Below are 22,550 nucleotides of genomic sequence, written 5' to 3'. Positions count from 1 at the left end.
ACAAAGGTCCACCTGGTCAAAGTTATGGCTTTCCCAGTAGTCATGGATGTGAGAGTTGGACTATAAAGAAAGCTGAGCACTGAAGAATGGATGCTTTTGAACTGTGGTGTTGGAGAAGACTCTTGAGAGTCCCTTGGACTGCAAGGAGATCCAACCAGTCCATCCTAAAGGAAATCAGTCCTGAATATTCATTGGAAGGACTGATGCTGAAGCTGAAACTCCAATACTTTGGCCACCTGATGTGAAGAACCAACTCATTGGAAAAGACCCTGATGCTGGGAAAGACTGAAGACAGGAACAGAAGGGGCTGACAGAGGATGAGATGGTTGGATGGCATCACCGACTCAATGGACATGAATTTGAGTAAACTCCGGGAGTTGGTGATGGACAGGGAGGCCTGGCGTGCTGCAGTCCATGAGGTCTCAAAGAGTTGGACACAACTAAGCGAGGGAACTGTCTGACCGAACTGAGCCTCCTGGGACTTTGAGAGGACTGAGTCTGTGCAGTCTGTGACACCACTCCCTGCCTGGCCCACAGCGGGCCCTAAGTTGACGTTTTCTCTCTGGACCTCTGCTCCTGGCATCGGCCACCCCACTTAGGGGAGCCTCAAACTCGTGGGAAAAGGTCAGTGGTGCGCCCCTCTCCGCAGAGTGGGCTGGAGTTCTGCCCTAACGCTTACCCGAAGTCAGCGGGAAGGCCAGAGCGATGACGAACTCGCAGGGGACGATGTGGGGCGCGTCGGCGCTGAAGGCACTGGCGGGCCTTTCCGAGGACTCGCTGCTACACCGGTGGTCTGAGTCCGACTCCCGGGCCCGGGCCCTGTCCTTCAGGTACTGGTGGGCTTCACACTCGCTCCCGGACTGGTGAACGCTGCCCATGGAGGAGGACACGGGCCCCACGCTGGCCTGGTCCTCATCCTCCCACTCCCAGGCCTGCAGCGACATGCTGCAGGGGGGGCCAGGCGGCTGCCAGGAAAGGGAGGCGCTGCGGTCACCCCAGGGCTCCGGAAGGGAAGCCGGCGCCCCGCAGGGGGCCCACCCTGCTCGTCGCGTGCCCTGCCCGGTCCCCAGCGACCGGCCGAGGCCTCGGACACAGCCCGGCACGCGGAGAAGCCAGTACGGACGGAAGGAAACTCAGAACATGGCGCCGTCAGTAACCATGCCAACGAGCACGGCCTGTTTCCCCAGCGGCGGCCCCGCCCGCCCATTGCCAGCTGCCTGTCTTTTCCCCAGAGCTCGTCAGCGGCTGCCTGCTCCGGGCAGCGTCGCCTCCCCCCGGGAGCCCCCTTCGCTCCCGCAGAGCAGGTCTCGGGTTAGCGGTGCCCACGCAGCGTGAGCGTGTCATCCGGGGACAGCCCGCGGACGCCAACGGGGGCGAGGACCGTCCGGGCCAGGCCCGCCCAGGCTCTGAGTGCTGGGCTCGCGGCCCAGGCGCCCTCCTCGGAGGCCGCCGGAAAAGGCTGAGGGGCTGCCCGGATGCGCTGGGGGCCGGGGTGGGTGGGCTGTGCAGGGGTACCTGCGGCACCTGCTTGGGGGCACGCTGGGCCGTCACGTGGGCTCGGGCCGCGGCGTCGGTCAGCTCCCACAGCCGCTGCAGAGCCGCCGCGGCGAGAAGGCTGTGCGCCCTGCGGGTAGGGAGGCCCCAGGACCCGCCTCCTCACTAACTGACGGTTGCTAGGAGACGCACGTGGCCCCGGGGCGGGGCTCTCCTGGGGGCGGGGCTCCCGGCCTCAGCCGCTGCTGGGCTAGAAGATCCCTCAGTTCAGTTCAGTTCAGTTCAGTTCAGTCGCTCAGTCGTGTCTGACTCTTCGCGACCCCGTGGACTGCAGCGCGCCAGCCCTCCCTGTCCATCACCAACTCCCGGAGCTTACTCAAACTCGTGTCCATCAAGTCGGTGATGCCATCCAGCCATCTCATCCTCTGTCGTCCCCTTCTCCTCCCGCCTTCAATCTTTCCCAGCATCAGGGTCTTTTCAAATGAGTCAGCTCTTCGCATCAGGTGGCCAAAGTATTGGAGTTTCAGCTTCAGCGTCAGTCTTTCCAATGAATATTCAGGACTGATTTCCTTTAGGATGAACTGGCTCCATCTCCTTGCAGTCCACGGGACACCCCCAAGAGTCTTCTCCAACACCACAGTTCAAAAGCATCAATTCTTTGGTGCTTAGCTTTCTTTATGATCCAACTCTCACATCCATACATGACTACTGGAAAAACCGTGGCTTTGTAGGCAAAGTAACGTCTCTGCTTTTTAATATGCTGTCTAGGTTGGTTTCACGGTTTGTGGGACCTTATTTCCCTGACCACGGATTGAACCCGGGCCCGTGGCAGTGGAAGCACCAGTCTTAGCCACTGGACCACTGGGGAATTCCCTCGGGCCCATTTTTTTATTTATTTATTTGTGGCTGTGCTTTTTCTTCGTTGCCATGTGAGCTTTCTGTAGTTGTGGCGAGTGGGGGCTCCCCTCTGGCTGTAGTGCACCGGCTCCTCACTGCGGCGGCTTCTGTCGTGAGCACAGGCTTCAGAGCGCAGACTTCAGTGGTCGCGGCGCTCAGGAGCTGTGGCACGCAAGCTTAGTTGTTCTGAGACATGTGGGATCCTCCCAGATCAGGGTTGCAACCTGTGTCTCCTGCATTGGCAGGCAGAATCTTTGCCACTGGACCACCAGGAAAATCCAGAGCCCATTTTTAATAGAAGTAAAACGATCTCTAAACATTCAGCTAAACTCCCCAACCAAGACTCTTAAAAATGTAAAAGCTTCGACACCAAAAACAACAGCTCTCAGACAATCCCAGATGCTCCAGGGGACTGGGCAGGATAACACACACTTTCGGATAAACAGGTTGACGATGTCAAGGGCTTGTAAAGTATCCATGCCCCTCAGCTGGCCAATAAGTCACCCGGAGACAGAGTCAACCATCGACAGTGTTACTGGAATGGAGAGAAAACACCACGATGTCTATCTCCTGGGTCAGTCCTAAGTGGGCGCGTGGACCAACCTTCGAGAAGAATGCTGCCCAGGAATGGTAATGATGGCAGAGTCGCTTGGGAAGATGGCTGATGTGCAGAGAAAGATCCCGACAGCAGCATCCCAACTCATTTCTTTAAGTCAAGTTTAAGGAGGTACAACTGAAACGTCCTGTAAGCGCTTTCATTGACGTGTAACAGTCACGTATTAATAACTTCCATGCCAGTGAAGACAGAGAATATCCCATCACTCCTGAAGTTCTTTCATGCCCAAATGCATGGAAAATGTCTGAAAAGAACACATCAGAAGACCTCTGTTCTCTTGTTGGCACGATGGGGGATGTTTTTGCTTTTTAGCATTTTTCTGGGCTGTTTGAAGAGCCTGTGAACGACATGCTCAAACAATACCGAGCTGACTTCAGAAACCTCGCTTCTCTCCGAGGGCCTCTCCCGCACACAGACACACGCCCATCCCCCAGCCCAGACAAAAGCCCAGGAGACTTCCGAGTTTGCTCACTTGGAATCTGAAACAAAAGCCTGGTGGGTCCAATCGGAATGATTTCAGAGGCGCCTGGTAACACAGCCCCACAGACAGACAGGCCTGACAGCCCCCCATTATCACCCCATACTCCCCTGCCCCCGCGGAGCTGCGGGGGGCAGAGGCCAGGCTCCGGCAAGATATTTAAAGGCTTTCAATACTGACTGTTGAAAGGATTCCCTCCCCAAAAGCAGTCGCCAGCTGCAGCAACAGGGTTAGTCTCATCGGGGTCATCAGCTCTCAGCACTAGCATGAGACTGAATCAGATTCGTCTGCAAGACACGGCTCAGAAGTTCAGAGCCAGGTTCCAGACTCAGTGTTCTAAAGGCGCACAGCAACCCCTCCGGCGGTGGGACTCCCAGCCTAGAAGTTTCTACAGTCCAGTTAGGGGACCCAACCAACAACCAACATTTGGAATCTCGCGGACTCCATCATCCCTGGGTGAAAGGGTGCTCGAATCCGAGGCATGCCTGTGATTTCCTTCTGAAGCAGTGTGTTCACGTCTACAAAAATGTGTTCAAACAAAACAATGTAACTAATGCCTACTTAATGCCAGGCCATGTGTTGGGCACGGGGGCCACATGGGATCTCTGGCCCTGTGAACCTCAGCCCTTGAGGCAGGCCTGCAAATAAATGGCGATGGTTGCTTTTAAAAGTACAAATTAAAGGGTCTTCCTTGGTGGTCCCCTGGTTAAGACACTGCACTTCCACGGCAGGAAGCATAGGTTTGATCCCTGTTTTGGAAACTAAGATCCTGAATACTTCTCGGTGTGGCCAAAAAAATAGAAAAAAAATCAAAATTAAAAGTTTTAAATCCTCTATAGGCAAAGAAAGCACCACACCATGCCCAGAGACAGCCGTGGGGAGGCAGCTGAGATGGGTGGACAGACAGGCACACGTCCCTACCCTCGTAGCCGCCAGCGTCTGTCAAACAGGCAGACAGACCGACACAGCAGGCGAGAGAGTCTGTTAGGGGTGCAGAGGGCTTGCAACGTCACCGAAGGCCTGGCAGAGGAGGTGACTTTGCCGCAAGGAACTTGGAGGTGAGGGGCAGGCTGTAAGCACCTGGGGAGGCAGATGCAAAGGCCCTGAGGTGAGTCAGAGAAACTGCAAGGAGGTTGGGGAGGGAGGCAGCGCGGGAGGGTGCAGGGGACACGGAGGTGCAGCCAAATACGAAGATAAAGCGAAACTGCGATGATGGTTCTGCGCTCTACAAACATGCCAGAAGCCATTTATTTATATACCTTAAATGGGTGCACTCTGTGGGCTGTAAATGGTAAAGAAAGTCTTTCCCCCTTAAAAAAAAAAGCAAAGCAAAGCAAATACACTGCCCTGTGAAAAAGGAAGATGTTACAGTGAAAGCCAAATGCCTCCAACCCCTGGAAATAACCACTGAATCTGTCTGCGGACTCCTCTGTGTTTTTCTATGTACTTACACACACATGACCGCAGAGAAAATACTTAGCACCGCTTTGGGCAGGTTCGCCGTGATGTCACGGTTACACTGTACACAGAGTGCGACCACTCACTTTCTCACGCATCCTTGTCTGGGCGTTCATCCTGGGGAGGGCGGTGTCTCCAGTTTCTCACTGTTACAAACGACAGTACGATGAACACCCTGCGCATGTTTTTCTAAGGTAGAAACCGAGATGTGGAGTTGAGGTAAAACGTTGTGTCAAACTGTCGTTATTTAGTCGCTCAGTCATGTCCAACTCTTTGCGACCCCGTGGACTGTAACCCACCAGGCTCCTCTGTCCGTGGGATTCTCCAGGCAAGAATACTGGAGTGTGGGTTGCCATTTCCTCCTCCAGAGGATCTTCCTGACCCAGGGATCAAACCCACCACATCTAATGCATCAGAGAAAATGTCTGGCCAGACAGCTACCTGATTGGCTAACCCCCCAGCTCATTGGTCAACGGTTCTGGTTACAGGACCAACTCACCATTCTTGGGCACAAAGGGCTGGGAAGAAAGAAGACCTCAGCTTTCCTACCCCGTCCCGGCCCCAACACACCCAGAGCTTAGAGAGCAAGGCTCTGGTTCAGATGGGTTTCTATCCACCGGGACCACCCTAAGGCATCCCCTCATTCTCAGGTTGGTTTTCCCGGCTCATTACCACGCGAGGGCCGTGCCCCCGCCCTGGTGGAGCTAGAAGTCGGTTTGGGGACCCAGAAGCTGTCTTGACGAAGAGGGGCCTCCCTGCACCTACGGGGGTATGCTGGTCCAGGCGAGCTAGCCGGGCTCCCCTGGATTTTCAGCTAGAAGGGTGGAGGGGCGCGTGGGCGTGGGGACACGCCCCCAGCAAGAGAACCCGGCTGCCACCCTCCAGTGCCCCCCCAGCTTCCATCCTGCACCCACGCCCACCCCCACCTGGGGCACACTCTGCACAAGGAGGGAGTTGAAAGAGGACAGACCCCGGAGTGGGAAGAAAAGAGGAGGCGCCAGGAACGCCCCGAGATCCGGAGAGAGGCCAGGCCGTGGCAGCCCCACGGGGACCTCGGGGCCGCCGGGTCCCCTTCCCCAGCCCCCGCCAAGCCCACGCGAGTAAACACAGCGCCGCCGCTAGACGCCGCCGGCTCCGCTAAGCCCCTCCTTTCGGGAAAGCCGGAGGCCGCCCCTGGAAGTGGTGGGCGGAGGGACCGGAGGAGGGGCGCTCCGCCGCGCTGGAGCCAGCGGCCCGGGCGCGGAAGCCGGCATGGAAGGCGCGGCGAGTGACCCGTACCGGCGGCCCGCGCGGCGCACGCAGTGGCTCCTGAGCGCCCTGGCGCACCACTACGGGCTGGACCGCGGCGTGGAGAACGAGATCGTGGTGCTGGCCACCGGCCTGGACCAGTATCTGCAGGAGGTCTTCCACCACCTGGACTGCCGAGGGGCCGGCCGCTTGCCCCGCGCCGACTTCCGCGCGCTCTGCGCGGTGCTGGGGCTGAGCGTCGAGGGGGCTGCCGCCCCCGGGGAGGCCTCCGGGGATACGGCCGCCGGAGACACGAACTCTGGGGACGTGATCGCCGGGGACGCGGCCGCTAAGGAGGCCGCCGACGGGGACGAGGATGCCGAGGAGGAGGCGCGCCTGGCGCTGCGCGCGGAGCCGCCCGAGCTCACCTTCCGCCAGTTCCACGCGCGCCTCTGCGGCTACTTCGGCACGCGCGCCGGGCCTCGTCTGCCCCGCGGCGCTCTGAGCGAGCACATCGAGACGCAGATCCGCCTGCGCCGGCCGCGCCGCCGCCGCCGCCGAGCTGCCTGCCCGGCCGGCCCCGACGGCGGCCCGGCCGGCGAGCGCCTGGCGCGGCTGGAGGAGGAAAACAGCAACCTGCGCGAGCTGGTGGAGGACCTGCGGGCCGCGCTGCAGAGCAGTGACGCGCGCTGCCTGGCGCTGCAGGTGCGCCCGCGGCCGGGGCGGAAGGGGGTGGCGGGTAAGGACCGGGCTGGAGGGCCGGCGACCGCGGCGGGCCGAGAGCCCCTCCTGGGCAGGAGGGGACGAGCAGGGGGCAGTCCTCCTGGCTTGAGCCTACTTGCCTCCCAGCCGCTCCAACCCCATCCCACCCCCAAACCCCAGTCCCACTGAGGAAACCATCCTCAGCCGCACCGCATCTCCTCTTGCCCTCTGATCCACACCCGGACCCTTCCAGGAAACCCGGACGGTCTCAGAGGCTCTAGAGGCTTCCGGCAGGCCTAGGAGATAAGGTGTGAGGAAGACTCTGTCCCGCCCTTAAGGAGCTCCCTGCCTAACCGGGTCTACGGGCAACTCAACAGACATTGCAGGGCCTGCCTCGGGGCCAGGCCTCGCGACCCCGGTGCTCAATAGCGTCACGCTGTCAATCGGGCAGGCACAGGCCACCCAGCGCTGCGGGGGCCAGGCGCCGACAGAGGCACGGACCCAGGGCAGGCATCTGCAATTCAGTCAGCCTTGTGAGCACCAGCCTTGTGCCAAAGGGGATGACAAGAGGTGCGGGATCAGACGAGGCCCAGAACAGCCTCTGAGGGAGCTGCCTGCTCCCCACGCGGCCCGGGCACAGCCCCGAGGGGTAGGGAGAGACCCGAAGCGCACAGGGGTCGAGGCGCAGATTTTAGTGGCCAAGGCAAGGGCACGCCGATGGGCATCCCAGAAGCAAAGCGTGGGGCGGGGAGGTACTCTTTTTATGTGGAGTAAGTTCGTCCAGGATCATTTGTTCTTTAAGTCTTTACCGAACACCTACTGTGTGCCGGGCCTATTTTAGTCTCCTGAAGGCACAGCAATAGACACTGCAGAAGAAAACCCCACCCTTAAGGAGCCACTGCCTGGCAGCTAGGGGTGGGGAGGGCCCGGAAGATGCACCTGAGACCGCGCAGAGAGGACCACCTCTGTGGGATGGAGGCGGGGCGCCCCAAGAGCGGGAGGTGGGTGGAGAAGAGTCTGGGGACTCACTGGAACCGCGCAAAGAACAGAGCCCGAGCTTTGGGCCTCGGTGGCCCGCATCGATTACCCGGGGGCACCCATTACCACCGGACGATGCGAGCTCCCATCGTAGCAGAGTTAGGGTGTGGGCTAACCGAGCTCACACGGAGGGTTTGCTAGCGCGCTCTGAGCCGGGTCTGGGTCCCGCGCGAGGAGCTCACCGCCCGCCCTGCCGCCCTGTCCCGGCAGGTCGGCCTCTGGAAGAGCCAGGCGGGCGCCCAGGAGGCGGCGCGCGGCGAGCCCGAGGCGGCGGCGCGGGAGCTGCGGCAAGCGCGGGGCGCGCTGGCGGCGGCCGAGGCCGACGCGGGTCGGCTGCGCCGGGGCCAGGCCGAGGTGCGGCGGCGCGCGGAGGAGGCCCGGGCGATGGTGCTCCGCAGCCTGGGGCGCGTCCGCGAGCTCGAGGCGCTGGCGCGCCAGGTGCCCGGCCTGCAGCGCGGGCTGCGGCGGCTGGAGGGCGAGCTGAGGCGCTACAGGTAAGCAGGGCGGGTATTGGGGTCGGGGACCCCCTCCCGGGGTCGGGGACCCCCTCCCCTTCTCCGGCGCTTTCCTCCTTCCCACTCGTTCTCATGCTTCCCTGTTGTTCACGTGTTATGGATCCACTCATCCATCCATCCATCCACCCATGGGCCTGTTTTTGCACTGATCAGTGCAATACTAATGATGATAACAGCTAAGAGTTCCCGAGCACCTAAAATGGACCAGCCTCTGAGCACTGAGCTGACTTAACTCAGAGTCCTCCCAGCCACCAGACCTGGGAGGCAGGTACCACGATGTCCCCCTTCTCCAGGTGACGAAAGAGACAGGCACGGACCCCTTGTGCTCGCTCCACCAGGGCAGGACGCTGGGCTTGGGACCAAGGTTCAAATCCCGGCAGGACCTCTGATGTGACACCCTGGGAAAGTCACTGGCCCCTTCTGAGTCCCTGTTTCCTCTTGGGTGGAATGGAGACTGTGGTTCCTGCCTACCCGAGTGGCTGTGAAGATGCTGTGAGGCCTGCCTGGATCACTTAGGTGCTCAGAGAACAGAGCTCCCACCGTTTCAAATCCCAAGGCGCCGGGCGTGCCTTCCACATGTGCTGAGCGCCGGCTCTCTGCAGCAGCTGTGGGAGGCTGCAGGGGGATCACTGTGAAGGCGACGTTCTGAGATCCTCGCCCTGCGCCGTGACCTGCCGCAGGAGGAGGGTGCTGGGGGGGTGGGTGTTACCTGGTGAGATGGGCCAGGGAGGGGAGGAGGGGAGGGTGCTCCAGAAAACAGAAACAGTGTAGGCAGAGCGCCGGGGCAGGAGGGACCTGGGCTCCGGCCAGAAACTAAGAGTGGCTGGAGGCAGAGGGTGGGTGAGGCAGGCAGGGACCGGGCCAACCAAGGTCACGGTGAGGACGCCAGCCTTCCGTCGGGAGAGCATGAAGCCACGGAAAGGTTCGGGGGGGGTCACAGGAACAGACTGCAAAAAAAGTCACTCTGTTGTGATACAGCTGTGACAGCGGGGGGAAGGCAGGAGGGAGGGGCTGCTGTCCGCCTCCAGCCAGAAAGGAAGCTGGTCTGGCCCAGACTGGCAGGCGGGGCAGCCAGAAGGGGTGGCTTTGAACCTAGTTTCTCACCGGGCAAAATCTGTCCTTGAGTTCCGAGGTGCCCTCCGTGGGGACACGAGAAAGCACAATGCTGGAGGCAAGAGGCCCGCTCTGAGCTAGCCTCCTGCAGCTCCAAATGTTTGGATAGTCACTTCCTGTTCGCAGAGCTGATCGGCTGGGGAGCAGGGCTTAAGGCCCGTGTCCAGCCTTGGATCTTTCTCCAAGAAGAGAAATAAAGGGTCTCTTCTTTCTTTTGCCCCAAAGTAACTGTCCTTTACAGCATGATTGTGAAAGTAACTCCAAACATTCATGTAGCTCTTTACAGGACAAAACTTGGATCCACAGCCAATGCATAATTTAATCATCTCAAGACTGCAAGGGTTCTGCCCCATCTTACAGACTGTGGGAAGTGAGGCTCTGAGAAGTTAAGTGACATACCAGGGCCGTATAGCCAGAAAGTGGAAAAGGAAGGTCTGTCTGACCCCACAGCCTGGGTTGTTTCTTTCTTTCCACTTCACCTCCTCTGTTGTTGGCTCATGGTTACAAGATGGCTGCTGCAGCTCCAGACCTCATGTCTGCTATCCAGGCATAAGACGGACCAGGGACATTCAGAGCAAGGAGGATTTTCTGGTAGTTGGCTTTGCCTTGATATTCAGGGAGAGGCCCCCCCACCCCGGCTTCTCCCTCCTGAACTTGCACCTCCTTCACCTTGGCCAGAACTGCATCATGTGGCTGCCTCTACCTGCAAGAGAGTCAGGTGATGCTGATATCCCAAACAAAACTGGGGCTCCTGGTTCGATCCCTGGATCGGGAAGATCGTCTGGAGAAGGAAATGGCAACCCACTCCAGTATTCTTGCCTGGAGAAACCCGTGGACAGAGGAGCCTGGTGGGCTACAGTCTGTGGGATCACAAGAGTTGGACACGACTGAGCAACGAAACCACCACCTTAGGAGGGAAAAGGGTCCAGATGCTGCAGAGACTCCAAAGGCCGTGCCCAGGGGATGAGGAAACCAGGGGCCAGACAGTGGCCTTCCTACGGGGCTTCGGTGATGGCTGTCACTTATTTCCCGGCCCAGCCCCGGGAGCAGACCTCCTCTGTCTGTTTTCTGTAGTCAGAGCTTGCAGGTTTGCAGGCTGACTTGCCCCCGACACTCTCTATCCTTGAAGCAAGGAAGGGGAAGGGGACGGAACAGCCAAGAACGCTGGTCACAAAACCAAGCTCGAGGGGCCCGGGACGCAGCTGAGCTTCCCGGCTCCAGACCAGACCCCTTCCCCGGCGGAGCCCCTCCTCAGGTGCCCTCTCAGCCGCTTGCTGCTCAGGAGGAACTGCTGTGAGTTCTTTCTCAAAGCCGGCCTTCTCCTCCCTCCCCAGGCCTCGCCCCGTCTCTCGTCTCTCGTCTCTCGGGGAAGCTGCTTCCTCTCATCTCTCTGGCGTTGCTGTAACCCCAGCCCGTCCAGTTCTCCCGTCATGACGGGGATGGCCACCCTGAGCCCAGCTTTGACAGAAGTCAGGACCCTGGAGGGCCCCCCAATCATGGGGGGTGTTCCCTCTCTGCCCCCACCAGGGCCTGAATCTGGGCTGCTTTCTAGATGCATTTCTTAGCTCCAGGTTTCTGACTACACAGCTGGTGAGAAGCGGCCCCACACCTTAGGCAGCATCCCGAAGCAGCTGGTGGGGTTTTCTCGCCCCCGTCTGTGCATGAGGCGGCCCCTGGACGCCCCCTCCTGCAGGGGCCTCCTTGTCCTCACACAGCAGCCAGGTCCCCTGTCCCTGAGCCACCTGGGCCTCAGACCCCAGTCCTGACCCCTCGGGGCGTTTTTCCTCCACCTCCCGCTCCCCACACAAGCCAGGCGTCTTCCCTTCTAATCTGTGACCTTGGCTCTGCAGTCTCCTAAATGGTAAGGTTTTCTCCAGCACTTTTGTGTGTTTGAAGATAGAAAGGGTGCTTCCCATAGCACCTCCATCCACCGTCTTGATTGGGAGCCTAGGAGAACAGACGGGAGACATTTAAGCCATTGGAGACACTCACGTGTGTGCCCCACATTTCCTAACCACCTTCCATGGACAGAGCCCGGTGCAGACACCTCAGGCACACAGAACAGACACAGGCATGCCCACTGCGCTCTGAGGGACCCTGGGCCTGAGCAGAGCAGGCCATGAACTTGCCTGCAGGGACAGACACGCGCTTTGTGCAGAGGGGCCCAAGGGAGCGACCACTGCGTGCAGAGCCGTGAGGCTCCTGGATCTCATACGAGTATTCTGCACGTCAACGCAGTCCTCCTGGAGCTCCCCCACCAGCCGGCCTGCAGCGGACTGCTGGGCCCAACACGGCCCCATCCACCTCCGGGCTCCAGCCGCCCACAGCTGGCCTCCTCGGCCTCACACCGCCTCGTCCCAGGCAGCAGACTCGGCTCCTCCGAATCCCACAAGACAGTTCCTCCTCCCGGCACGCGTGTGATCAGAGCAAGCACGACTGAGGATCCCGAGGGGAAGACGCGGATTACGACACAGTGATGCAGTTTCACACGGAATATTTAACACCACGATTTACACTATGTCGTCTAGCCGTCCAAACGCTTCTCCCAAGCTACACCCAAACACTCCAGCTTTCCCTCCTCTGTTTCCTCTTTCCATCAGCCAGGTCTCTTACTGAGTGCCAGAAACTCTGACTCGCTTAAAAAAGAAGCTGGCTTTTACTAAAGTTTAGGCGAGGCCAGCTTCAGGCATGGCTGGATCCGGGTACTCAAACAATGTCACCAGCACACAGAAGCTCTGGACTTCACTCCCAGGCTAGGTCTCTCCCCTGGCAGCCTCTGGGGCACTGACATCTACAAAACCCCAAGTCCAGTACAAAGATCATCTCTTGTCTGAGCTAGCCTGCTGGAGTGCCAGGCTCGGCCTCGGTGGACCAACTTGGAAGCACATTCATCCCTGAACCCACCAGGAGTCAGGATCACGTGATGCTCTGACTGGCCAAACGTTAGTGACTGACCCTCCGAACATGCACATACCCACAGTGAACCCCGTGGAACTCGGTCTGAGCCCCTCCCAGGAGAATCACAGAAGTGCATGTCCCAGAAATGCTGAACAATACACACCCCAAAGTCAGCTCTCCCAGGCCGACGAACGCTTCGTGGTGTTTGGGGGCCGTCTGCACCCTCACCAACCTGCCTGTCCTGTGCCTCAGAAGTTGCAGGGAGGGTGAGCCAATCAGCCCAATAAGGATGGGCTTCTTACCGGTCTCCAGGCCCAGCCTGTGAACCCTGCGAGGAAGCAGGACAGCTTGCGGTTCTTAGGCCCAGCACCCAGCCCAGGGCCCCAAGGAAAATGGTGAATGAGCAAGTGACGGGACCAACGGGCGTGTGGACGGGACCAACAGGCCTGTGGACAGAAGCAGCCTCAGAAACATCTTGGCAGCAAGGACATGGGCATCCAGCGCCCGGCAGGCACCTAGCTGTCCCAGGGCATGACCCTGCCTCCAGCGGAGCTGCCCTGCTCTCGGTGACCACGGATTCTCTCAAAGCTTCGAGTCTCAGCCACCTGTCTGCCCGCCGCCCCCGCCCTGCGCTGTTGAGGAGAAGCTGGCCCTTTCAGACACCTGGCCGGGCCGCCTGCTGGGCAGGGGCCGGGCTCTGCCTTCAGCAGGGAGACAGAGAAGCCAGCTCAGTGGGGCTGAAGAAAGGGCCTCTGTGGCTTTGTTGTGTTTGCCGGGAAGGATGCAAAGACCCGGGTGGGGGCGGAGGCGGAGGGAGGCAGGGGGCTGCCCACTGGGCCGCCCTCCACAAAGATGAGGGCTTTACGGCCCCTCCTTTCTCCCGCCCCCACCAGAGCAGCCGGCCTGGGTGGGTGGGGGCAACGTCAGGGGGTCAGGAGGGAGGCAGACGGGTGGGTGGGCGGGTGGCGGGGCGGAGGCTCCATCTGGGGCAGAAGGGGGATGCAGCTCCCAGTATCCTGAGAAACCAGTGTGCGGGTGGCCGCTCATGGGAACCAGGGCCTTTCCCGGGGACAATACCCCAGCTCACAAAGGGACAGTGCTGGCCAGGCGCCTACTCTGCCAGACCACCCGGTTCGGGGCTGGGGGGCGGGGGCAGGCTTAGGAGGCCCAGCCCAGCCTAGGCCTGAATCCCAGCTTTCCCAGATGCTTACCCGGGCCCTTGAGCTGGTCTCTAACCTCTGTGAGCCTCCCTTCCCTTACTGTGAAGTGGGGGGACCCTGGGCCCCCCGCTGGGTGTGGGTGATCAGTGAGCTGGGGGCAGGGCGGTGCCGGCTGGGGGTGCAGCTCTGGGGTGCTGACCTGTGTACATCATTCTTGCCGCTGCGAGCCTCCGTATCCTCATCAGTAAAACGGAGCAAGAACGGTAACTATTCTGACACCCACTTCACAGGGAATTTGAAGATAAAGTCACAATACATACGAAACACCTAGAATGCTGCTTAGCACTGAGAAGGTCCCTGATAAAGTTGGAGATGACTATTACATCTATCCCTGCTCACAGCATCCCCCATAAACAGGAATGGTAATAGGGGTCAGTGTTGTTGGTATGAACTGAAGTCTGGCCCCCGAGAGCCCTCGGCGCGTGGGGACCACCACGTCGGCTGAGCGTCGGGGCCTGCCGGAGCTGCAGAGTGTGGGCAAGCATAGAGGAGGCATGCGTGATGGGGCATCTCTCGGGGGAAAGCCGTCACTTGAGCTGGGTGCTGAAGGATGAATAGCAGTTTTCTCAGACAAGGCAGATTCAGGTTGCTGTGAGTGTGAACAAAGGCCTGGTGCCTCGAGGGAGCAGGGAGACGGACTGTGGCGGGCGGGTGGGAGGTGGGAGGTGGCAGAGAGGGTGCTGGGAGCACAGCCGGGGATGGTGAAAGGCCCTGAGCGGGGCTGAGGCACGAGGCCTTCGCCCCAGAGAACGAGCAAGACAGACACACCGGGAGGGCAGTGGCTGCCCTGAGCTTCATGCTGTGGAGAGAGACGGGCAGGTGGGGAGACGCAGGGCGAGGAGGCCGGTGAGGGCGCTGTTCTGGGTGCAGTGCCCGAGAAGGGACGGGCCACCAGCCCACACCCCGAGGCCTCACCCGGAGCTGGGCGGAGCCTCTCTGTCCTAAGATGCTTCCTCAAGGGCGGAACCTTAGGATCTGCAGGATGAAACAGACAGTGGGGCGGGAGGCAGCAGAAGCGTGGACAAGGGGGCCCTTCCCCTGGGTGGAGGAGCCAGCAAGGGGTCACCCAGAGCGAGTCTTCACGTCCACCCGCTGGGTCGGGGAGCGGGTGTCACCCCGGTGCCCGCAGAGTGCGCCGATGACCCGTGGGTGTCAGGGCAGCACGGGCCTGATGCTGAGCCAGGACCTCGGGGCCAGGGGAGTGCACGCCGTGCCTCGGGACTCACATACGTTCACAGTCACAGACCCCGGGAGCAAGCTCAGCAAACGGTCCCACTGGGCAGAGGCTGAGGAGGGGGGGTCACGAGACTGCGGCTCCTCCCGACTCCAGGGCGTCCTGCTGGAGCAGGGGAAGCCCTCGGTGGGCGGTTAAGTCAAAGTGTGAAGGGCGAGTCGCTCACTCTAGTCCGACTCTTTGCGACCCCGTGGACTGTAGCCCGCCAGGCTCCTCTGTCCGTGGGATTCTCCAGGCAGGAACACTGGAGTGGGTTGCCATTTCCTCCTCCCGGGGATCTTCCTGACCCAGGGATTGAAGCCAGCTCTCTGCATTGCAAGCAGATTCTTTATAGTCTGAGCCACCACGGAAGCCCCAGGCTGGGGGTTATTGGACTGATTATTTAACTTATATGCAGAGCACATCATGAGAAATGCTGGGCTGGAGGAAGCACACGCTGGAATCAAGATTGCCAGGAGAAATATCAATAACCTCAGATACGCAGATGACACCACACTTATGGCAGAAAGTGAAGAAGAACTAAAGAGCCTCTTGATGAGAGTGAAAAAGAAGACCAAAAAAACTGGCTTAAAACTCAACATTCAGAAAACTAAATCATGGCATCTGGTCCCATCACTTCATGGGAAATAGATGGGAAACAATGGAAACAGTGAAAGACTTTATTTTCTTGGGCTCCAAAATCACTGCAGATGGTGACTGCAGCCATGAAATTAAAAGACACTTGCTCCTTGGAAGAAAAGCTATGACCAACCTAGACAGCATATTAAAAAGCAGAGATATTACTTTGCCAACAAACATCCATCTGGTCAAAGCTGTGGTTGTTCCAGTGGTCATGTGATGCATCTTCAGCGATGTCCCTCAGACATGCAGGTTTCACCACACTATTAAAGGCGAAAAGCAGGCAGACATCTGTCCTCTTCTATCCAGAAAAGCAAGGCCTGCCCCCAAAACCACACGCGCACGGCCAAGAGAGAGCATCAGCCAAGGCCGGGCCCACGGGCCGGGAGCCGGGGACGAGCGGAGACCGCGCGGGAGAAGGAGCCGGCCACTGAGCTATCTGATGGACAGTGTCCCCAGAGACGTCCACCCCCAGGCAAGTGCGTGTCCCTGGCCGGACTTCCTCAGGGCACAGCCTGGGCCCACACTTCCCACTGACAGCCTAGGGTCTGGGTGGTGGGCTCCTGCCAGGAGAAGGGTCTTGATTAAAGCTAATGCATGCAGTAGTCATGTACAGATGTGAGAGCTGAACCATAAAGAAAGCTTAAGTGCCGAAGAACTGATGCTTTTGAACTGTGGTGCTGGAGAAGACTCTTGAGTCCCTTGGACTGCAAGGAGATCCAACCAGTCCATCCTAAAGGAGATCAGTCCTGAATAGTCATTGGAAGGACTGATGCTGAAGCTGAAACTCCAATACTTTGGCCACCTGATGTGAAGAACTGACTCAGTTGGAAAAGACCCTGATGCTGGGAGGGATTGGGGGCAGGAGAAGGGGACGACAGAGGATGAGATGGTTGGATGGCATCATTGACTCGATGGACATGAGTTTGAGCAAGCTCCGGGAGTTGGTGATGGACAGGGAGGCCTGGCGTGCTGCGGTCCATGGAGTTGCAGAGTCGGACACGCTCAGCGACTGAACAACAATCAGTGCAGTAAATGTGTCCTTCAGAAAGGGGTGGCGATCTGGCCAAGGTCACCCAGGCAGTCAGGGCACAGCCCAGGCGGGACTCAGTCCTCAGGGGCCCAGGAGTCCCAGGCCCTCCTGCTTCCGTCAGGGTGGGGCTCGGGAACAGCCTCAGCTCTGGGCCTCTGGGGTTATGCTGGGGATGCTCTGTGACCGCACTTTCAGGAACCCTGCTTTTCCAGTCCCAGGCCAGGCGGGGGGCCTCGGGCATGCAGACTGGGGACAAGCAGACCGTGGTTGGTCCCCCAGGCCAGGGGCAGCCTCCCAGGACCCGGCTGGCCTGGCTGCCAGATCAGTCAGTTGCCTTTGGCCATGACGGTGGTCCTGGGAGGTGGGGTCCCCCTCCGGCCCCAGCGTCCTCCCCTCTGCCCATGTGCACACCTCCAGCTGCGCCAGCCTCTCTGCTCCTCACACCCCAAAGCTCTCCCTGTCTACTTCAGGCGCCCTGACCACACTGGGGGACTCCTGCCAAATTCACATCCATCCAGCCATCTGAGCTACATCCCATGACGTCTTCAGAGGCCGTGGCCTCTGCTCCGTCACCTCTCATAGCCCCTGGCCTTCCCAGCTTTCATTTGTTTCTGCTGTGACTTCACCGGCTCCTGGTGGCCTGCGGAAGGCCGGCTCCCGCAGGTGGGGCCACTCACTACATGCACTGTTTCCAGCACACTCGGCGGCCGCCACACGGCGTCTGTTGGATGCGTTACAGAGCAGAACGAACAGCCCGGGCTGGAGGGGGCTTGCTCGGGCACCCCCTGCACCTGGCCCCCAGTAAACGCAGTGCCCCGCGTTCAGCTGGGGAGCAGAAACAAGGAATAGTCAGGAAGGGTGCCCCGGCCCCGAGCACTGTCTGCACGCTCCACTCCGCGGGTTTATTTTCAGCTCTTCCTCCGAGGCCCCCCGCTGAGCCCGTCTTCCTACTGTTGTTCTCTTGTTTGCATGTTCGAGTCTGTTTCCTGTGAGCCTTCGCTCAGGAAAGGCAACCGGCCTGCGAGCCTCTGGGCTGCCGGCTGCCTGGCGCCCCGGCTCCTGGCCAGGTCCCGCGTGTCCACTCTGCCCGGGAGCTTCCTGAAGCTTAGGGGCCGCTGGTGTCAGGGGCATGAACACAGGGAGGGAAGCAAACTCGGTGACGTTCTCCATCCAGCTCAGAAAAAGCTGAATCCTGGGGTGTTCGATGGTCTCCGACTGGACCGCCTTGCTGAGCCATTTGGTTACAGCCCAAGTCATTCAAATGCTAACCCACGGCTGCCGTGGGTGTTTTGCGGATGTAACTCAAGTTCATAACCAGTTGCACTGGACTAAGCGAGGCCGATGATGCTGGACGATCTGGGTGAAGCCGACTTAGCCACTCGAGAGGCCTTTAAGCGAGGCTGAGGGCTTCCCTGAAACAAGGGGGTCCCCTGCATCCAGGGCTCCAGACGCCTCCGAGCCCCTCCTCTGGCTTTCAGAGTTGCTGGGCTGGTCCGCCAATCACAGGGGCCGCTTCCTGGTGGCAAAGCTCTTGCGACAGCGCTGCAGCTCACGTCTGTTCACGGACGTGAACAGAGACGGGCATCCCGTGCTGGCCCGCCGTCTCTGCTGAGCCCTGACTCCTGCAGGGGCGGAGGCAGGAGGCAGGGGGCAGGGGGGAAGCAGGGCCCCCTTTGTGGCACCAGGCAGCGTGCTGACAACTCCACATACACAGCCTCGCGTAACCCCAAGCAGTACTCCGTTCATCACTGGTCGTGCTATAGGCTGCAAGTAACAGAAAGCTCTGCTCAGAACGGCTTAAACCACAGTAACATTGATGACCCTGCATGGGAAGCCCAAGGGAGAGCAGCTCAGTGATGTCTGCGGGTACCCAGTTCCCCATCTTCCGACCCTGTCTTCCTCAGCTTGTCATCTTGGTCTATCAGCAAAGGCCCCTCATGGTCACAAGATGGCTGCCATGGCCCCAGGCATCACTGCCACATCCAGAGACAGAAAAATAACTTCCTCCTCCAACTCCTCTGTTCCCAGAGATTCTCCTGGAAGACATCTTCTTACTTCTCACTGGCCAGGATCACAGAATATGTTTATTCCTAAACAAACCTTTGGCAAAAAGAAGGAATCACCATGATCAGCTTAGACCAATCAGATCTCCTGTCTGGAGGCACTTGGCCAATTAGTGCCTGATGGAATAACTGAGATTGTGCCAACAAGACAGATGGGTGTGCCTGTTTGGTTTGTTTTATTTGGTTTCCATGCAACCATAACAGATTACCACCAACTTAGGCACTCAAAACAACATCCATTTATGATCTCACATTCTGCAGGCCAGAAGTCCAAGTGGGCTTGCTTAGTTTCTCTGCCTGGGCTCCCACAAGGCTGAAATTAAGGTGCTGCTGACCTGGGACTCAAGAGAAGAATCCCAAGAATGCTTCCAAGCTCACCCAAGGAGAGTTGAATTCAGGTTGTGATGGTTGTACAACTATAATCCATATCCGTTGCTGGCTGTCGGCAGGATCACTTTCTACATACCACCTCCTGTGGCCCTGTTCATTCTCCAGCAAGCAATGACCCAAGGCCTTTTCACATTTCACATCTCCCTGACTTCCTCTTCTGCACCAGCCAAGACAGTTCTCTGTTTTAAAACTGTGATGAGGTGGAGATAATACCCAGGCTGTCCCATATAACATAACACCATCCCGGGAGTGACATCTCGCCACATTCACAGGTTGCAGGAGTTAGGGTGTGGGGTCTTAGGGGGTCATTCCTAGAGGACAAGTATCTCCACCAGAGACATCCTGGACATTCATTCGGAGGGCCTGTTTGTCTCAATGACCAGCTGGGCGGTGGTCCTGGCACTCGATGGGGTGGGTGGTTCCCAGGGACACAGGCCTTTGGGCAGGTCCTGTACCACCCACCAGGGTTCCCTTGTAACCAAAACGACTTCCAAATGCCCAGCTAGGTGTTCATTCCATTAAAAAAAGTGCTTCTCACTGCAACTATCTGAGATTACCATCTAACTCTGCTTTACATATAAACACAATTTTTTTTGTACAGTTTTAATACACAGAGTCTTAGAATGCAATGCCGTGTCAATTGAGGAAAGGTTATGGTTTGTTTGGAATTTTCCAAGGGTTGCTCATCATTTCATAAACACATCACAGATGTGTTTTGTTATCTTGTTATCACAGATGATAACAACACTTGTGAAGCTTAACCAGCTGGTACAGACCTCCTGAGTCCACTGGCATTCATGACTCCATGTCCCAGGGAGTCTGCATATCTATCTGTCTCTGTGTCCATCTATCCATCCACCCATCTATCTGAATACCTTTCCCTAGGCCTTATATCAAGATGTCAAATATAGGCAAAAATGTCATGAACATCTAATTGAATATTACCTTACCTCTCTGAAATTCAAACTAAGCCATTATTAAATAAGTTTAATCATCTAAAACTCATTTATACCTGAGTATTTACATATTGAAATGTGTACTATAAAATTCATTTCTCTCTCCTTTAAATCTCAATGCATCAGTTCAGTTCAGTTCAGTTCAGTCGCGTCTGACTCTTTGTGACCCCATGGACTGCAGCACGCCAGGCCTCCCTGTCCATCACCAACTCCCGGAGTTTACTCAAACTCATGTCCATTGAGTCAGTGATGCCATCCAACCAACTCATCCTCTGTTGTCCCCTTCTCCTCCTGCCCTCAATCTTTCCTTTTCTAATGAGTCAGGTCTTCACATCAGGTGGCCAAAGTATTGGAGTTTCAGCTTCAGCATCAGTCCTTCAGTGAATATCCAGGACTGATTTCCTTTAGGATGGACTGGTTGGGTCATTGCAAGGGACCCTCAAGAGTCTTCTCCAGCATCACAGTTCAAAAGCATCACCCTGAGTTTTTTCAAAGTATATGTAAAAACAGGGTCTATCCCTTATTCAGCTCATTTTGGGATCTTCCAACATAACCGTTATAAAAAGAGGGTGGCAGTTTGTCAGAGGTGGGGTCCTCTGCTCTGAGGGGACAGAATGAGTGGCTGAGGCACATGGCAAGGGTCTGGCTCCAACAGTGCCCAGATCTCACGACAGGCTGCTCTCCAGGCACTTGCCGAAGTTCAGACACTCCAAGGATCTGTGTCAATTTTTGCCATCTCTGCATCAAACCTGTATTATTATTCTTTAGTTACTGTTTTTCCTTAAATCATCTCACTCTTTTTACTTAATGGATTTAAAGGGATAGCCCCTGGTGGCTTGGGTGGTAAAGAATCTGCCTGCAATGCAGGAGACCCAGTTCAATCCCTGGGTCAGGAAGATCCCCTGGAGAAGGAAATGGCAACCCCCTCCAGTATTCTTGCCTGGAGAATCCCAGGGGCAGAGGAGCCTGGCGGACTACAGTCCACAGGGTCTCAAGAGTTGGACATGACTGAGCGACTGAGCATTTAGAGGGAAGTTGTATCATTGTCAGAAACAGGACTAAGATGGTTTGATGTGGTCATTAGTTGTCTTTAGTACACATTAGGCTAAATAATTCAGGTTCACACACACACACACACACCCCCCCTCCTGTTCACCGGAGTGCCGCCTAAGGTCCCCCAGAATACTGAGTGGGAGCAGGACCCCCATGTGTTCAGAAGCGCCGTATTTCCTTTCAGGGCCATCGGCCTTTACTGGTGGATGAACAGGGGATTGAGCTGGGGGCTGGGGGCAGGGGCAGTCGTGGAGGTTTACATGGCCACTCCAGGGTGCTGGGGCAGAAGGCAGATTTGGCAGCTCTGCAGAAGCCCTCTCTGCACCGCAGAACCCAGGGAAGGTTCATCCCCTGGAGGCCTGGAGCCGGGAGCTGCCAGGACCGGAAGGAGAACTCAGGAACATCTGGCCCTTGTCAGGCCGTGTCGGAGGCCGGGCCGGGGGCCAGAGGTGGCCACCGCCTCCAGAAGGAGGAAGACATCCGGGGGGCTCCGGGTGGTGCGCAGATGTGCGCAGATGTGCGCAGCTGGAGGGGACACCCCCAGAACGAGGACTGGGGTCTGCCAGGCGTGAGGGCATCAGGGGGCAATGGACAGCGAGGGCTCGCCGCCCCCCGGGAGGGCCTGAGCAGGGGGCGTTGGGTGACTCCTATGGGGCGAACGGCCTCTCTGCAGAAGCCCCCAGCCCCTCCGTGTCTCCCCGGGGAGAGCAGCCTGCATGGCAGTGGTGGGGGTCGCTGGCCAGGGAGGGCCTCCACCAGCCTTTTCAGTCCTGTTGGCTCGGGTCCCGGGCCGGATCCCGTGCCTCTCTGGCTGTCCTTAGCAGTGCCAACCTCTCTTTTCAACAAAGAAGCAACAGCCTGGTTCAGAGGCAGACGGAAAACAAGACCTGGCTAGCGCTGGCGGTTCTGTTGTCATTTTCTGTGTTTTCCTGGTTACTTCCTATCTTTGGCAAGAGATACTGGCTTTTCGCTCTTGGTGATAATGTTTCCTATGAAAGGAAATCTGTTTCAGTCAACAGTTCAGCCAGGGACCTGAAATGCCTGTGGTTAGGGGAGGTCCTGCTGACTCTCTCGCCTGGAGGGTCCAGCCCTCCGTGGGCTGGGCAGGGGCTCAGCCACATCCCCAGGCCTGGGATAGCACCGGCGTCTGTGGCTCCAATGCCGATGCCCTTTCTCACTGTCTTTCTGGAAGAATCCAAGAACAGAGGGACGGGAGGAGCTGGAATCCTGTTGGGCACGGGGCCTGTGCCCACCTGACCCTCCCTTCCTCTCATCACCTGACCTGCTGCCAACGATGTCATTCACCCATGCCCTCATTCATTCATTCATTCATCCATTCGACAAACCTCGACTGGCCGCTCCATCCTGTGCTGGGTCCCTCCAGGAAACACCAACAGTTGCTGAAGACCACGGGAGCTCAGGGCATCCAGGCGGGGAGGCGAGAGAGGGAGGGGGCGCTGGGGGCCCGCCTGCACACGGGCCGAGGGAGCCGCGGGGTCTCAGCAAGCTCCTCCTGCTCTGCCCCTCAGGCAGCTCATCTGTGAAAT

The 22,550-nt window shown here is 58.2% G+C and overlaps 2 protein-coding genes across 9 annotated transcripts in view; one reads left to right on the top strand and one right to left on the bottom strand.

The window, feature by feature from the left end:
• Positions 1-1,666, bottom strand: part of CFAP92 (cilia and flagella associated protein 92 (putative)) — a 35,158-nt gene extending 33,492 nt beyond the window's left edge. For 3 of the 6 annotated variants that reach the window (XM_020872478.2, XM_070463513.1, XM_070463516.1), the window contains exons 1-2: positions 1,516-1,665; positions 680-965 (exon numbers count right to left, since the gene is read on the bottom strand). In XM_020872478.2, the coding sequence (XP_020728137.2) occupies positions 680-944 (265 nt within the window). In that variant the 5' untranslated portion in view covers positions 945-965; positions 1,516-1,665. Of the gene's footprint in view, positions 1-679; positions 966-1,515 lie in introns of all 6 variants that reach the window. The other 3 variants (XM_020872472.2, XM_070463512.1, XM_070463514.1) reach the window with 2 other exon arrangements.
• A 4,295-nt stretch (positions 1,667-5,961) lies between these two features.
• Positions 5,962-22,550, top strand: part of EFCC1 (EF-hand and coiled-coil domain containing 1) — a 28,432-nt gene continuing 11,843 nt past the window's right edge. For 2 of the 3 annotated variants that reach the window (XM_070463461.1, XM_070463462.1), the window contains exons 1-2: positions 5,962-6,875; positions 8,121-8,404. In XM_070463461.1, the coding sequence (XP_070319562.1) occupies positions 6,195-6,875; positions 8,121-8,404 (965 nt within the window). In that variant the 5' untranslated portion in view covers positions 5,962-6,194. The remainder of the gene's footprint in view (positions 6,876-8,120; positions 8,405-22,550) is intronic. The other variant, XM_070463460.1, reaches the window with a different exon arrangement.

Source organism: Odocoileus virginianus, unplaced genomic scaffold (genome assembly GCF_023699985.2).
Source record: "Odocoileus virginianus isolate 20LAN1187 ecotype Illinois unplaced genomic scaffold, Ovbor_1.2 Unplaced_Contig_3, whole genome shotgun sequence".
In the NCBI taxonomy this organism is placed as follows: domain Eukaryota; kingdom Metazoa; phylum Chordata; class Mammalia; order Artiodactyla; family Cervidae; genus Odocoileus; species Odocoileus virginianus.
Note: the sequence above shows the minus strand (reverse complement) of the source record. Positions and strands in the feature narration are given on the sequence as shown.